The following is a 16659-nucleotide window of genomic DNA, read 5'->3' on the forward strand; positions in this document are numbered from 1 at the left end:
TTCTGCATAGCAGACTGAATAGTGCCTCTATCTGGATAAGTCCCGACATTGACTGCCTTGTCTGGATATTTAGCACTGGCCACTCTCTGGATATTGGTTCTGCATATCCAGATATTTTTGACCACTGCAGTTGGCGATAAAAAATATTGACAAAAAGTACAGAAGAACAAAAAACCTCGCAGAGATAATGACACTCAGGAGACAGCGAAGGTTACTCAATAATACGATGATGCTGTATGATCTTGAAAGTTTATTAATCAGTAATAACGACTTGACACAGCTGTGTTTCGGCCCAATGGCCGGCCTCAGGAGTCTTCCTGTATTATATGGCTGAGTCTATCGGTGTCACTTCCTGTAAGTATTTCTAGTCTTATTTGCTATAGTAGTACACAAAAAAGGCGGGAAGCACTGCAAATAGAGCAGCACGCCCAAACAAACACACTTGAAATTATCTCTAGATGCGTGACACCTAGTTTATAGTCCAAAGAAACATATTGACCACGGTGACTGAATATTGACCCAAACGTTTTTAAGATCCAAGAAGTGCATGTCATGTTTTAAAGAGTGTTCATATTTTAAGGTAATGCCACATTTTTAATCAGGTTAATCCCACTCACAACTGCCAATGGTAAAGCCTATCATTCTGTGTACCTTCTCCAAAGTTTAGTGGAATATTTTCTGATTTAATTTGGACTTAAGGACCATCTTTTGTTATTAAATGTTTCCAATACTGGACATTTAGATTGCCCTTTACAAAATCCTATTTTCTTTGCTAATCCAATTAAAGCGGTAGACAGTTTGGGCATCATAATTAACTATAGGCTTAGTTTTTGTGAACAAGTCTCTGGTATTACACAAAAGGGTTTTGGTGTTCTCCGCTAACTATGTTCCTTGTGTAATTTATTTGATCAAGCACCGTTGCATTTGTTGATTCATGTGCTATTGATTTCTCATTTAGGCTATGGAAATGTGCAAGAACATCTGCCAATAATATTAAACATGTTTATATTTATGTTTTATTATTTATAGCACACCTTTATCCAAGGCGGGTAACAAAATAACATGCATAATAAAAGTCAGCAACTAACAAACATAAATGCAGCAAGGTAGAAATATCTATGAAACACAGGCAGTTCATGACAGCTGTGATGAGGTTAGTGCACAAGTCCCCATTAGGAGGCAAAATCCCCTCAGACTACAGTACCCAGAACCCCTTTCGGGACAGGATGGGAAGGGCAGGACCAAAAAGCAGGAGTGGAGTCCTAGCAGAGATGGGGGGGGGGGGGGGGGAGGAGTAGCTCAGGGAAAGGGCTTACCATTTTGCCAAGCCCCCACTAGAGGGAATGGCCGGGACGAAGCTCAATATCTGTGGCTGAGAAAGCAGTATGTGATTCCTCCTGGGTGTGGTGAGCAAAGGGAGGAATTTCTGAGGACTCTCCGAGAACAAGAGGCCCAGAGAAGCAGCTCTGAGGGGGAAGAAACCATGGAGTGTACGGAGGAGGGGAAGGAGGTGCCTCTGGAACCCTCAGCAGAGCCTGCAGTTATGGAATGGGAAACTACCGAGCAAGAGAACTCCAGCCATTAATGACAGCGTGGGAGGACACAGATTAATGAGTGCTGTGTAGCGGGAGGTTTTTTAATATTTGTGTTTATTTATAAAAATTTATTTTTCTGTATAATCCAAATGAGTTAGCATGGAATGTTGCTACTAATTGGGTTTCTGCTAGATACTTGTGACCTGGATTGACCACTGTTGGAAGCAGGATACTGGGCTAGATGGACCATTGGTCTGACCCAGTATGGCTACTCTTATGTTCTTAGATCTTTCCTATCTTTTATTGGAGTTCTTTTCATTGAGAGAGAATTTTATATATAAACCCCCATAATTTTGGTTAAAATTGGTGCTATATCAAATTTTAATAAACAAAACGGAAGGATAAAAGGAGACCTCCTATACCCCTCCCCCACTCCTGTATCTGCACCTTGCTCGGAGGACGATACTCCCTCCCCCTTCTCTGTGCTCTCTGTCACATTGTTGCTTGGGTGTCTGGAATGTTGAACTTATCCTCTATCAGTGTAACCCTCTGTCACTGTAGCATCACATTACTGTTGAGGAAGTTCTCTGCTGTACTGACAGTGATGGCAGACAGCACCTCTTCAGCCTTACCTTTTGCTTGTCTATGCTTAATCCTTCTTGCAGCACCTCTCCAGATGCCAGCTCTCCCTCCAGACGTGCCAGACGAGCTCGGACATCCTCCAGTTGCTGCTCTGCTTTCTCGGCCCTCTGCAGAGCCTCCTGATGCAGCTGTGTCTGAATCTGCAGCTGTTCTGTCACTTTGGAAATCCTGGACTCCAGCTGAGATACCAACTGGGAAACAAAGAGATAGGGTGATGTTCCATGTGTTCAATAAGCAGAAGGCCACAGTGACTTTTACCCCTCAATATCCTAAGAAAAGTATTCAGGACGAAAAAAAATTTTCTTGCATTGATATTCGGACTGATTACAGAGAAAGCAACAATAAATCCATCATCAGAATTTTCTCTGAATCTTTAGGGTGTTGGTTTATCCCCAGTGTCACTACAGGATGAATTGGGAAGAATGCTGTGAGCAGTCTCTCATTCTCCTTGAAGATACATGTCATAGTAACAGAGGAATGTCACAGAATGTCCAGGCTCCAGCCTGCCAATGGTGTCTAGAAATTCTGAGCTGCCCAAGTGGTGCATCACAGGGGGCATCAGTGCTGTAGGCAACAGAAGCAGGCAGGAAATGTGTCCTGTTGCTAATGATGCTCCTTCCTTCTCTCACAGCCTATTGGTTATCATCAGGAGGACACAAAAGGAGGTGAGAGCAACAGTGCTTACGAAAAGTACTTTCTACAACTGGACCCTTACATAGTAACATAGTAAATGATGGCAGATAAAGACCTGAATGGCCCATCCAGTCTGCCCAACAAGATAAACTCATTTTACATGGTATGTGATACTTTATATGTATACCCGAGTTTGATTTGTCCTTGCCATTCTCAGGGCACAGACCATAGAAGTCTGCCCAGCACTGTTCTTGTACTACATTTTGAAGCTAATGTAGAAGTCCCTTAAAATGTACACTCCAGCCCATCCCTATCTATTCAGTTACGATCAGGGCGTAGACCGTAGAAGCCTGCCCAGCACTGGTTTTGCTTCCCAATTACTGGCATTGCCACCCAATCTCTGCTAAGTGTATCACCCTTGTGATACACTTCATTTATTATCCACCAATACAGTTAATACCCAACTCAAAGCGGAGTTCATCAAAACAATCATAGAATCATATGCAAAAACATAAAACAAAACACATCAGCATACACTTAAAGATAAAAACTATCAGAATGCATACCTGCCTTATTTCTGTCTACTTGTGCTAGATTTTCAGAAGGGGTGGAAAGAGACAGCAAAGGGAAGAGGCAAGGAGCTAGAAAGAGCAATAGAGAGAACAAAGGAGATATGGAGATAAAAGGCGATAAGACTAATTAAAGAACGCAAAGAGGGGAGAGGGGAGAAGGGAGAAAGCAAGACTAAGCATAATTGAGGCCTGTGACAAACAGTAGGGGGGGGGGGCAGAAATTTGGGAAAGGAGATCCATTCAGCAAAGGGATGAAAGACAGAGGAAACTGGAGTGACTGTAGAGAAGAAAAAAATGAAACTTGGCATAAAGGAAGAACAAAGCGAAGCACAAGCAAACTTGAGGTGGGCAGAGAAGCTATGGAGAAGACTGGGGCATGGTGAGAAAAAAAAAAGAGTATATGAAGAAGGTGCGGGTGCTGAAGGTGAAGTTTAAAATCTTGTATTTACAGATGGTACAGTTTTAATTGTTTTTTTTTAAAAGAGCTTTTAATGGGTTTTATGGAGGAATTGGGCTTTGTTTTAACTGTATTTGTAAGTGAATTTTGTACAATGTACCAAATAATCTTGTTTACTGGTTGTACAGTATATAGAAGAAATAAAAGAAATTAAATCATTTTTCTTTGTTGGTTGAAACTTTTTCAGTATAAATGGTTGTTGAATCTGGTATTTATGATTCTAAAGGTATATCTGTATTTATTTTACGCACATATTTATAGGCCTCAAAAGACAACAAACAAGTAAAACAGAGCACAAAGGCAGATCAACCAGCATTATTTTTAAAAAATGAATATTTGTGTATTGTGATCCATCACTGAGTAAAATTATCAATCTTAGGTACTCACAAAGTTATCCTATTAAAGTTTGAGTCCTAGTTTACATAGAAAGAAGAGATCAGAATTGAGACATCCACGCTGGGACGTGCTCAGTTCTGGTGGTATTTTGGAAAAGGATCTGCTGATGCAGGAATGCATGTGCCATTTTACAGTTATACGCATGGAAAAAATCAACAGCGGAAACTCGGCAACTTATTTATCTGTCAGCACTTACATGTGTATGTCAGCAATTTTGCAAAACTATACTTGCGAATGATGCTGATTAAATTCAAATGCCTCAATTTTTGACGTAATTGATGAGGACACTGGAGGCAAAGCTAGCCTTGGTCCAAGTCAGGGATCTGAGATGGAAAGCTCTGAAGGACCTGATGGTCTGAGCAGCTCTCTTGCAGTGAAGGTATGCAGGAAAACAAGTCAGCAGGAAGACAAAGCAAGGTAATTTAAAATGCAAGCTGGACTGAGCAGGAGTTGAGGATGGCTGTATCCCACTGTCGGACTGTGATGTTGTCCCTGCTCTGCAAATTGGCAGTCCTCAAAGAGATTTTGGTTCAGTCTGATCAATAGCTCTGCTCTCTTCGGCCTCCCAGAGATTCTCCACCTCATGTTTCACACAATCAGTGTGTGTCAAATACTATACTTAACTGTCTATACCATCTCTATTACCCAGGGCTGCTAATGTCCTCCATTAGAGTACATCTTGGTGCACTTTCATTTTATCATGTCCCCATTGACTGGCTTACAGCTTCATAATGCCCAGTTGTTTCCAGATGGATGATTCCTTCCAGCCTCTGCTGGGGGAGTTTTTAAAGTGGGTTACGTGTAGTTCTGTATGTATGATGCGACAAGGGAGGAGGAGGCTCGTGGGGTTGGATATGTCTCAGCTCCCCACCTTCCAGGTATGCCTCAGCTCCCCACCTTCCAGGTTGACTACTAATGTGTTAGTAGTTAAGATTTTGCAGAAGATAAGATCTCCACCGGCAAGATACAGGGCCAAAACCCTTGAAAATACTATTTCACGAAGAAGTCAGTTAATCCATAGTATTAAAGAGTTAGCAATCTTTTCCCTGATGCATACCGTGCAACTCAACTTAAGCATAAGACTTTTTTTTAGCACTGAAACATAGGGTTATTGTTCTGGGAGCTACTTTCTTTCTTAAAATTTCCACGTAATTGTATGTTATCTTTACAAGGCAAACAGTATGTTTTTTGGGATTCACTACAACTGGAACAATATTTAAATAGTCATGAGAAATATCTATTGTCTTTTGAGAATATAGAAGTACTTTAATAAATAGGATGCATATTAATCTTAAGGTTTTATCCTAATTTGATTTCCTTTATTATTTTTTTTGAGGGTTTGGCCATCTCCCTTGATGTGGGCTTGTTGGTTTTCTTTAAAATGTGGAAAAGAAAATAAAATGATACCTTTTTTATTGGACATAACTTAATACATTTCTTGATTAGCTTTCGAAGGTTGCCCTTCTTCGTCAGATCGGAAATAAGCAAATGTGGTAGCAGATAGTATATATATAAGAGAAACATCAAAGCATTACTTTGACAGTCTGACAGAGTGGGAGGGTGGGGGTATGCATGGGGACATCAAAGCATTTCATTGATATTCTAACAGGATGGGTGTTGGTAGGTGAGAGGGCACGAAAAGGGCACGTTTCCCTGTAACACATCCAGCTGCAAACTATGCCAAAACATTTCACAAGACCCCACAGTCATTCACAAAGGAAAAATATTCAACATAAAGGACTATTTTACATGCTCATCTTCCAATGTGGTATATATCCTTCAGTGTAAAAAATGTAACGAAGGATGCTATATTGGAGAAACAGGCCAGATGCTTAAGACAAGATTCAATCTGCACAGACATCACATGAAAATAGCCGGTGCCAGTCAAGCCCCCACCCCTGTGGGGCAACACTTTACAAGACCAGAACACTGCACCAATGATTTCACAGTAAGAATACTGAAAGGTAATTTTAAAACAATACAGGAACGTAAGACCTTTGAAATAAGAATGATTGAATATTTTGACACCCAACAAACAGGACTTAATAAGGACCTGGGTTTTCTAACCCATTATAAACCATAAAGCTGTATTTCGCTGTTTATTACCCTCCTCTCACCTACCAACACCCATCCTGTTAGAATATCAATGAAATGCTTTGATGTCCCCATGCATACCCCCACCCTCCCACTCTGTCAGACTGTCAAAGTAATGCTTTGATGTTTCTCTTATATATACTATCTGCTACCACATTTGCTTATTTCCGATCTGACGAAGAAGGGCAACCTTCGAAAGCTAATCAAGAAATGTATTAAGTTATGTCCAATAAAAAAGGTATCATCTTATTTTCTTTTCCATGTTTTATTTTGTTTGATTTCTGTTGATAACCTTTAAGAGTGGACTAACACGGCTACCACACCTCTCTACTTTAAAATGTGAATATTTGTATGAAGATTCTATTTTCTTGTACTATGTGGAATTGTACATAAAAGTTTATAATAATAAAAAAAAGAGTTATATATATAAGAGAGGTGATGACTAGCAAGTGACAATTCAGGGACACTTTGAGAAATAGGAAACTATCAAGAAACAAATTAGTTCCCTGCAGGGGTATCTTCAACTACTGTAAGGGACTCGAGGATTTAAGAAAACAGAAGTGGTGGTTTAAGATCAAGTTTTTGAGTTTTCCACAGCAACAAACATTTCAAAGCTGTTTTGGGTCAAAGAATATGTATATATATATATATCTTATAATTTCAAGCTATATTAAACAAGTACTAAAAGCAATATATTTCTCTTGTGAGTTACCTTACAAACATCCAGAAATACCCAAACTTTTTAACAATTTCAGTATCCAATCCCAGTCAGGTTCCAGCACTAATGAGAATGTGAATAAATGAGAATCTGAATTTAAAAAATACCACTTGAATCAGTTCTTCCTATCTCCAGATTAGTATTTTCTACTAATGGTCTTAATAAAGAAATTAATTGGTTGAACCTATGAGGGATGGTATTTAAAGCACCGACTCCCTGAACCACACCAAGCACATGCGTGGGTGTCATTCAGACGTTCCACGAGGGTATGGTGTGGTATGAGTTCCCAGCGGCTTTTTGACAGTCGGTAAGCATTATGAGTTTGTTTAAAAGATATTATAGTGCATGGAAAGAATGTAGCAGTTGAATTAGAAAATATTGTGGACTAAACTTACAACGCATGCAGTTAACCTCTATAGATATTACTGTGAAGCAAGATAATAATGATAGTGTAGCTTTATTGTAAGACAGTATTAGGAATGTGAACTGTTGCTTTCATTGAAGATATGTAAAAAAGGTTTTTTATAAAAGTGGATAAATGGGATGGAATGAATGTGATATGAATGTTGATATGTGTAAATGGTTTTAATAGATGATGAAACAGCTTTAAATGGAAAAATGGTTATAGGCATAATGATTTTAAAAAAGAATAAAAGATTGATGGTAAATGTTCAGTTGCCCTATTAGTTCCCGTTGTTTCTTTCCATTGTTCCATTGTTCTTCTCCATTGTTCTATTCCCTTAACGACACTTTAACTTTGTTTTCGCATAACCCCTCACAATGTAATCCATAACCGAGTTGTAACAACCTGTATTTCCACCATTCATAATGTATTGTAAGCCACACTGAACCCGCAAATAGGTGGGAAAATGTGGGATACAAATGCAATAAATAAATAAATAAATAAAAATAAATCAATAGTTGTTTGAAAAAAGTATATAATACATCAAATACAACTAATTATTGAAGATTGTGTACCCGTAGTAGTATAGGGTATTGTAGGCACATATATGGTTAATGCACGTACATGGTTAATGCGCGTTAAAGACGTTAATGCACCTATAACGCAGCTTAGTAAACATGGCCTTAGAGTTGCATTTAATTCCCTCTTTTTTTTTTTAGTTTTACCTTTTTTTTCTTTCTTATTTCTAGGAGTACTTGTCTTTTGCTTTTTGAAACCTTCGGTGTTTACACTGTGCATCAGTTTATGCATGCACAGTCTTTTTAAAGGTATGTCACCTTTCCCTTTTCTCCATTTTCAGTTTATTTACGTCTCACTATCCCATAGTGATTTAATCATTAAGTATCCATTTTCTTTCTCCCCTTTTTTTTCCTGTTTATAGACCTCCTTGCTTTTTTCACCTAGCAGTACATTTTGACTCCATTTATTCATTGTCAGGTCAGTATTTACATATTCATATATTTTTTAATATTTTTAGTATTATTATTATTTTGTTTTGCTTTTTATTATCTTATTTCATTATTTGTTTATTTTTTCATTCTTTCATTAATCTTTCCAGTGTTTTAACATCATTGTATGTATCCAGTAAAGATGTATTCTGCTTCATATACTTTGTCAAGGCAGTAGTGAGATGTGACTGTGTGGACTGAAGACCACATCACAGCCTTGCAAAACCTGTGAAAGAGAGACTCAAATGGACATTTACGCCTCTCTTGAAGTGGGAAGGGTTCAGAAGGAACTCCATGCGACTCCTCAGAGAAGTAATGTGGATCTTCATCTGACTCCCATGAGCGGTCCAAGTCTGATTCCTCACAATACTCCTGATGGGTAGAGTGAGTCTGTGCCTGCCCCGGCTCAGTGGAATCATGCCTGTGCCCCAAAGGTCACAGAGGTACAGCCCTACTCTAAGACTCCGGGGAAACTTCCTCTCCCAGTGTAGAGTGGTACCGCATGGGTTGATGTCGATGTCGACAACCGTTGAGGCATCAGTGTCAAAGACCACTCCACAGTCAGACTAGTGGCCTCAAGAAGCTGAAATATCTGTGCCAGCTCCTCCCTGAGAATGGCCCAGAACCACTCATCGAGGGCAGGCATCGGCAAGGCTGGGAAACTGGTTTGAAGACAGCCTGAGAAAGAGCCAGTGTCGAACCAGAAGCGGGAACTTGGTGCACCAGCACTTCCACCAAAGAGGGGGAGCTACTCTCTCAGTGCCAACACTTTTTGTGTTATCAACAATGCCAAAATCCTGGTGCTCCTGGCACTGTGCTTTGAAGGAGACCGATGCTTGTGCTTCTTTGGCTTCCCTTGAAGGTGAGCATTGTGATCCTTTGGTGTCAATGAGGGGTCTGATGCTGACTGGTCCCAGGGTCTACTATCAGCCCTGATGTTGAGGGAGTTGGAGACCTCCTCGATGCCAGTGCACTCCCAGTGGTAGAATGAAGTCTGGGCAGGCCACTGAGGTCAATGCTTCTGGTGCCAATATCGATGGACCAGCCTTTGAGAAGCCAAAAAGCTTATCCTGCTGGACTTGATGGGCCCTCTGTGTCCTCAGCTGCACTTGCAAATACAGAAAAGAAGAATCAAGATGGTCAGGCCCAAGGTGCCCGATGCACTAATTATGCAGGTCCATGGTTGAAATCACCTGATTACACTGGATGCACCTTTTGAAGCCACTGAGGTCTTCCTAGACATCAAGAAAAGAATCGCAGCCAAATTAAATTCCTCAATATTGAGTGTCAAAAGGGGCAAGGTTCAAATTGAAGTTGGTGCTCAGGCCTAAACGTGGCCTAAAGAGCTGTGCAAAAAAAGAAAACTTGAAAAGCCAAAAAAAAACCTAATAAAATAAAGGAGAAAGGTACTGAAACTAAAAAAGACGAAGAAAATGAGAAAAAATTAGAAAAAGCCTGCACGGAAGGCACTGGAAAAGCAAACTGATAATACGTGTTGAGAGAGACCGTGAAGATGCAACCTCTTAGCTCCGTGGATAAAAACAGACTGAGGAACCTACGCTCATGTATTGGGTGGGAAGGAACCCACACATGCACGGTGAGACACTACTAGAAATTTCTAGTAGTTAAATATGCTAGCAGGGTCCGCACTGGACTCCCAGCAGATAACATCAACCAGATTGAGATACCGACGGTCTGCTTGTCCTCTGAAAACAATCAAGTCAATATTCAGCTGGGGTGTAGCACAATCGCTCAATTAAATCCAGATTTTTCAGTGCTGGTATCAAGATAGTGACCATTGTTGAATGTCTATATGGTGCTCAGTTCCAGTACTTTCCTCCAGATTCTTTATATGGCACCCAAAATTGGGCACCAATCCAAGATGTGCATCTAAATTGGCCAAGCCAATAATTGGGCACCAATTTGGATTTGTGCACACATCTTGCTACATGCTATTCTATATTAATGTGAATTCAAATCCCATAGCATGCAACCCGAAAGGGGGCATGGCCATGAGAGGTGCATGGGCAGGTCTGGAGCTTTCCTAAAATTTGTACGCAGTGTTATAGAATTCCGGGGATATGTGCCCAAATTGGGCACCGAGAATTACACCTGATTTCAGAATACTAGGGATATGTGCCAAATTTGGGCGCTGAAATCAGCAATTAATGGTATTCTATAATGGGTGCTCATCTTTGAGTGCTCATTATGAATTTAGCCCTATGTGGATATCAGGGATATTCAGCCCACTATCCAGATACAAACCAGATAAAGATAGGGCAGTTAGCTCCATTGTGAACTATGTGGGTGACCCCCCCCCCCCCCCCAAACAAATGTGTAACAAACACTTCTGGTTTTCAAGGCATAAAACCCTAGAGTTTTACTGGCTGCTTTTAAGATATTTTGATTTAACAAACTGCTAGAAACACCAGTATGGTTCTCTGCCTTTCTGAAGTACTAATTTTTTGTTTGGACAGTATAAGCAGCCAGGATAAGTTCATTGCATTTGCTGCTTCTTATATATGCCAGGATTATCAGTTACTTTCCTGAACAAGTGTCCACCTGCTGGTATTCATCTAAAAAGCACCATTTACAGCAGCTCATAAGTCTAAAGAAAACAGGAAGTGTGCTGCCTCATGTAGTGACTTGTGTGCGATGTGTACAACTAGATCTAATGACATTATTATACCCAGATACCAGATGTTCACAAGCATACAGAACAGGCTTCTTCTACAATTGTTCTTCGATTGCCAGCTTCACGTTATTGCACTCGTAAAAGAGGCAGCAACTCAATACAACTTCCTTTCAAGTTCTGAACATGAAAAGAAAAATTATCTTTACATGCAATCACATGGCAAAGAAGCTATGTTGAGCAGCCAAGCAGCATACCAGACCCACATTGTACCTCCTTTTCTCTTCTCAAGTCATTGATAGTTTATGAAGATATGTTGTAGCTAAAACTTCTTCCATTTTGAGGGTTATTTTCAAAAGCCATTCACTTGTGTAAATGACTATTTACTGGTACATCAATAAAATGACTTTATGAAAATTGGCCACCCTGTGGATGGGGCAATTTTCAAAGCTGAAGTATGTGTTCTATTACATATTTTTATGTTGATGTACTTTTATTAAGTAGATTTAAAATAATTGCAATATACATCATTGTATATTGTGCTACAATGACATATCAAACAGATTATCAACAATAAATGAATCTAAACTAAGTAGAAACCACAATCCTCAATTATAATATCCCTCCCAGAGTCTCTCCCACTTCCCCCTTTTCTGTATATGTCCCAGCCATCAAGATCCAGACTCCATCCTACTCGACTGATCAGAGACAACCCATCTGCACTCCTGAAAAACTCAAGGGATGGTCGTGCAGATTAACAATCAAGTGGACTAGTAGTTAGACTTCCAGGTCATTAAGCAAGGACGAACGTACTCAAATGGTCAAGGTGCTGAAAAAGGGGTCCCAAAGTTTAAAGAAATCTCTTCTTAGTCTTATGGTCCTTGGTGTCAACTAGAGAGCTGCACAGTATCAGGATGGCTGCATGTCAGGATTAATGAAACCAGCTTCTGACTTCTGAGAACTCCCCCCCCCCCCTCCCCCCCAAGGAATCACTAAGGATAGCAAATGGACCAAATGTTGCCCAGCTGGCTGATAGCCCTGATGTTTCTCAATTACTCCTGATTAGCATACCTATGTCCTCTCTGCGCATCTGGAAGCAGTGCTCTCAGTGAGAACAAAAGAAAGCCAGACAGATAGGCTCCAAAACTAGGGACTTCAAAGAGGAGAACCTGTGAAAATGGTCACCTTCCTGACTTCAGAAAGCAAACTGGAGTTGGTAAAGGAAAGAGCTGAAATCAAAGGCTGGGAAGAAAATACGTTTTTTGATCTCTTTCTGTTCCTGAGGTATAAAGCAAAAGCACGCGGCTCTGCTCAGGTCACTTCTCTCTCTGTCTTTCTCTCTGCACACACCCATTTCCAGCTACCAGAGCCCCGGCTCTGGCCCCCCTTTCTTCCCCAGCTCTACCCCAAAGCTTTCTCTCCCAGAGCACATGGCTCTGCTTTCTTATGCACTTCTCTCTCTTTCTCTGCACCCCCCCCCATTCTTACCTTTCTCTCATTGATTCCCATCTAAACACACACAGATACAGCATTGCACTATTTCCCTGTACTAAGTGTTGTGAGCCTATATATGTACATACAATATACTTTCTATATATATCCAAACCCATGTGGCGTGTATATTCTTTGGGAACCCACTGCCTCTGTGAACTGGACCTGACTGCCTCTATGAACCTACTGCCTCTGTGAACTAGACCCGGGGCCATCCCTTGACAACGACTGCTGACACACAGGAACGTGGTTCATCCTGCGGTTACCGTTGGAACCCCATGGGAATCCCCTCAGGCTCACGGGACTCCCACGGGAATCTCCACCAGGTCCGCAGGAATTCCACAGGGATAGATGCAGCTCTTGCAGGGTTCCCACAGTGTACAGTACCTTGACTCCAAGATACCTTGTGCCAAGGTCGCTGGCGCCTCCTCCATGATCAGCGCACATGAACGGGTCAGATTCAGCAGCATTCGGTCACCTGATATACATGCGCATGCGTGTGATGACTGGCGAGTGGGTAACCTCTCAATATGTATACTTTTGAAGAAAGGCGGAAGAAGGGAGATATGATAGAGATGTTTAAATACCTCTGGGGCATAATGCACGGGGACAAGTTCTCTTCATTGAAAGGATGCTCTGGAATGGCGGGGCATAGGATGAAGGTAAAAGGGGACAGACAGGAGTAACCAAAGGAAATATTTCTTCATAGAAAGGTGGTGAATTCGTGGAACAGCCTTCCAATGGAGGTTGTGGAGATGAAACTGTATCTAAATTCAAGAAAGTTTGGGACAAGTACATAGAATCTCTAAGGAAGAGGAAGGGATAGTAAAAGGTATGGATAGGCAGACCGGATGGACTATGGTCTTTATCTTTCTTCATTTTTCTATGTTTACAAATCCCTAGGGTCTAGTGGAGATGGGGCAGGAGTGATTCCCATTTGTTCCTGTCCCTGCCAGTGCCAGGTTCAAAAGGTGTTGGTGACTGCTAGTGGTAGTCTCACACTACTGTTAGGGGTCAAGCTACCACAGAATTCGGCATTCAGATCTCTTCTTTGTCTTACCCTGAATTTGCAGAATCTTTTGTGGAGAAAAATCATAAGACTCAAGAGGAGACCACTGTCAGGAGGCTGAGCTTGTTGAAGAAATGAAGAGCTTAGATTCCAATTTAAGGAGGAAGTTACTAAGATGTGAAAAAATATGCATTTTACTGCAGCTTAATTTACTGTGGAAGTCGCTAACCTATGGTAACTCAGTACTGCAGGTTAGTAACTTCCTCAGTAAATGAATAACACAGCTTGCAATAAACTTCATAAGCTGTACTTCTCAGTAGCATTGGGACCTAATACACACCCTTATTTGATAGCTTCACCCCTAGCAGTAGTACTGTAAGACAACCAGCACCATTTAGAACCTAGTGCCCAGGAGCAACTGGAAATCATTCCTTACTCTTCCACTGGAAAGCAGGGAAACCTCTAGTATGTCCCAGAGGGGGTCTTTGTGGGTAGGGAGGTCTTGCTGAAGACTCCAGGGGATGCCTTCATCTTGCTGGGGTGTTCAGGAGGTGACTTCAGAGGAATGGGGTTTTGATGGTGGTCTGGGGGTGCTTTCATCTAGCTGGGGTGTCTGGGGGGTGATTTCAGAAGAATGGGAGCTTTCATGGGGGTCCAAGTGTGCCTTCATCTAGCTGACAAGTCCGGGGTAGGGTTGCCATCAGAGGGATGGAAGGTTTTGATGGAGGTCCGGGATACCATAATTTTGCTGGTGAATCTTGGGTGCCTTAGGGGGATTGGGAGGGGGGTGGAAGGTCTGATGGCATTTATCTGCAGCTCTATTAACAGGATTTCTGGGAGCATGCATTACCATTCCTCTCATTATGTTGGTTTGCCTGGGAAAAGTCTGCATGCTTTACAGATGGTGCAGAATGCCATGGCACAGCTGATTTCAGGCAGTAGCCTTACAACCCATATTTCCCCAGTCCTACATCAAGTTCATGGTTTACCGTTCCTATTTAGAACCACATTTAGGATTGACTAGATATTCTCCCAGATGTTTCCTGAGGTTGTATAGTGGAATCTTTTAAGGGTACTATCTGTGAGACAGAGGAACAACATAAGAATTGCCACACTGGGTCATAGCAAAGGCCCATCAAGCTCAGTGATCCTGTTTCCACCAATGGCCAATCCAGGTCACAGATAGGATACCAAAAGGTACACGATTCCAAGCAGATATGCACAAGGATTAGCAATGGTTTTTCTCAACACCAGGAACTTCTCCAAACCTTTTATAAACCAGGCTATACTAAATGATTTTAGCACATCCTCTAACAATGAATTCCAGAGCTTAATTGTTTGTTGAGTGAAAAAATATATTCTTCAATTGTTTCAAATGAGCTACTTATAACTTCATCATTGTCCCTTAGTCTTTGTACTTTTTGAAAGAGTGAACCATCGATTTATATTTACCTACTCCCTTCCACTCAAGATTTTATAGACCTCTCAGCCTTCTCTTCTCCAAGCTGAAGAACCCTAATCACTTTAGCCTTGCCTCATAGGGGAGTTGTTCTTTTCCCTTTATCATTATCATCGCCCTTTTCTGTATCTTTTCTGAGCTTCAGTGACTAGAATTGCACATAATACTCAAGATGCATTTGCACCATGGACCAATATAGAGGCATTGTGATATTCTCTGCTTTACTATCCATTGCTTTCCTAATAATTCCTAAATTCTATTTGCTTTTGTTGGCTCTCGCAACAGACTGAGCAAAGCATTTCAATACAATATACACATTGATGTCTAGATCCTTTTCTTGGGTGGAATCTAGTATTATACTGCTATAATGTGGGTTGTTCTTCCCTATGTGCATCACTTTGCACTTGTCCACAATATATTTCATGGGTCATTTGTATGCCCAGTCTCCCAAGTCTGTTCTGTAATTTCTCACAACACGCTTGTGATTTAACAACTTTGAATAATTCTGAGTCATCTGTAAAGTTTATCACTTCACTTGTTGCTATTTCCAGATCATTTATAAATATGTTTGAAAGCCCTGATCCAAGTATAGGTCTCTGGGCTCACTCCACTATTCATTTTTCACCATTGAGAACCAATCATTTAGCCCTACTCTCTGTTTTTTTCTGTAGATTACCCAAAATGACAGCATGATGCTTTGTGAATGTTGCCCCAGTTTTATGGAATGATTTACCAAGTCTCTGAAAAATGATTTTGTAATGTTTCATAAGTCCTTAAGAACTTATAGAATGTTGCATAATCCTTCTTCAAATGCAAGCCTTTTTTAAACCATAGGCTGTTTGTTTGGGGGGTTTTTTTTGTTGTTGTTTCTGCTATTCTAGATGTTGCTTTGTATGTATTATTTTTAATTGTATTATTCTGAACTTAATTAAGAATTTCTATTGCCATTTATGGTATCTTTGCTGTATTATTCTTATTTGGTGTTTTGTTCTATTGTACATCATTTTGGGCTGCCTTGATGACAGGGCAATTAACAAGAATTTAACTGTATGTTAATTTTTGAGTGCAAATATGGTTTAGTTTGGTATAGATTGAATTTCTGAATTACATCCTTTTGGACTTCTCTTAATTGTGCTACCTTTTTCCTTTATGATTTATGTATATATGTAGAAAAGGATCTTATTAGCTGATATAAAGACAGACTGGAACTGTTCACACTGAAACCAAGTACCCCTAAATTTCCACCCACTTTTTGTGCAAATAGATTTGATTTGAAACCATAGCATGCATAGACCTGTATATACAATGTACCTGTGTTATTTTCTGTTCCCCTCCAAAACACACCTCTGGGATCCCCCACTAAATATATGCATAGTATGGAGCAATGCACCTCCTTTTAGGAAAGTTGAGGGAGGGCAATTTTCAGGCACATGTACATGCTATTTTCCAGCATAAATAGTTTGCACATGTAACAGTTTGCACATGTAAATTGCTTTTTCCCAGCATAAACGGCTTTGAAAATTGGCCCCCAAGAAGAGCAGAATTAAATTGGTAATCAGATCAGAGAAGAATTAAGAACGCAAAAAATATCTTTTGGGACTGCAAAGAGCT

At 40.6% G+C, this 16659-nt stretch overlaps 1 protein-coding gene across 1 annotated transcript in view; it reads right to left on the reverse strand.

The window, feature by feature from the left end:
- CCDC170 (coiled-coil domain containing 170) overlaps positions 1–16659 on the reverse strand; it is a 164292-nt gene that overhangs the window by 32366 nt on the left and 115267 nt on the right. The window contains exon 9 of the mRNA XM_030198473.1: positions 2168–2368. Coding sequence (XP_030054333.1) covers positions 2168–2368 — 201 coding nt within the window. The remainder of the gene's footprint in view (positions 1–2167; positions 2369–16659) is intronic.

The sequence above is a fragment of the Microcaecilia unicolor genome, chromosome 3 (genome assembly GCF_901765095.1).
Source record: "Microcaecilia unicolor chromosome 3, aMicUni1.1, whole genome shotgun sequence".
NCBI classification, from domain to species: Eukaryota; Metazoa; Chordata; class Amphibia; order Gymnophiona; family Siphonopidae; genus Microcaecilia; species Microcaecilia unicolor.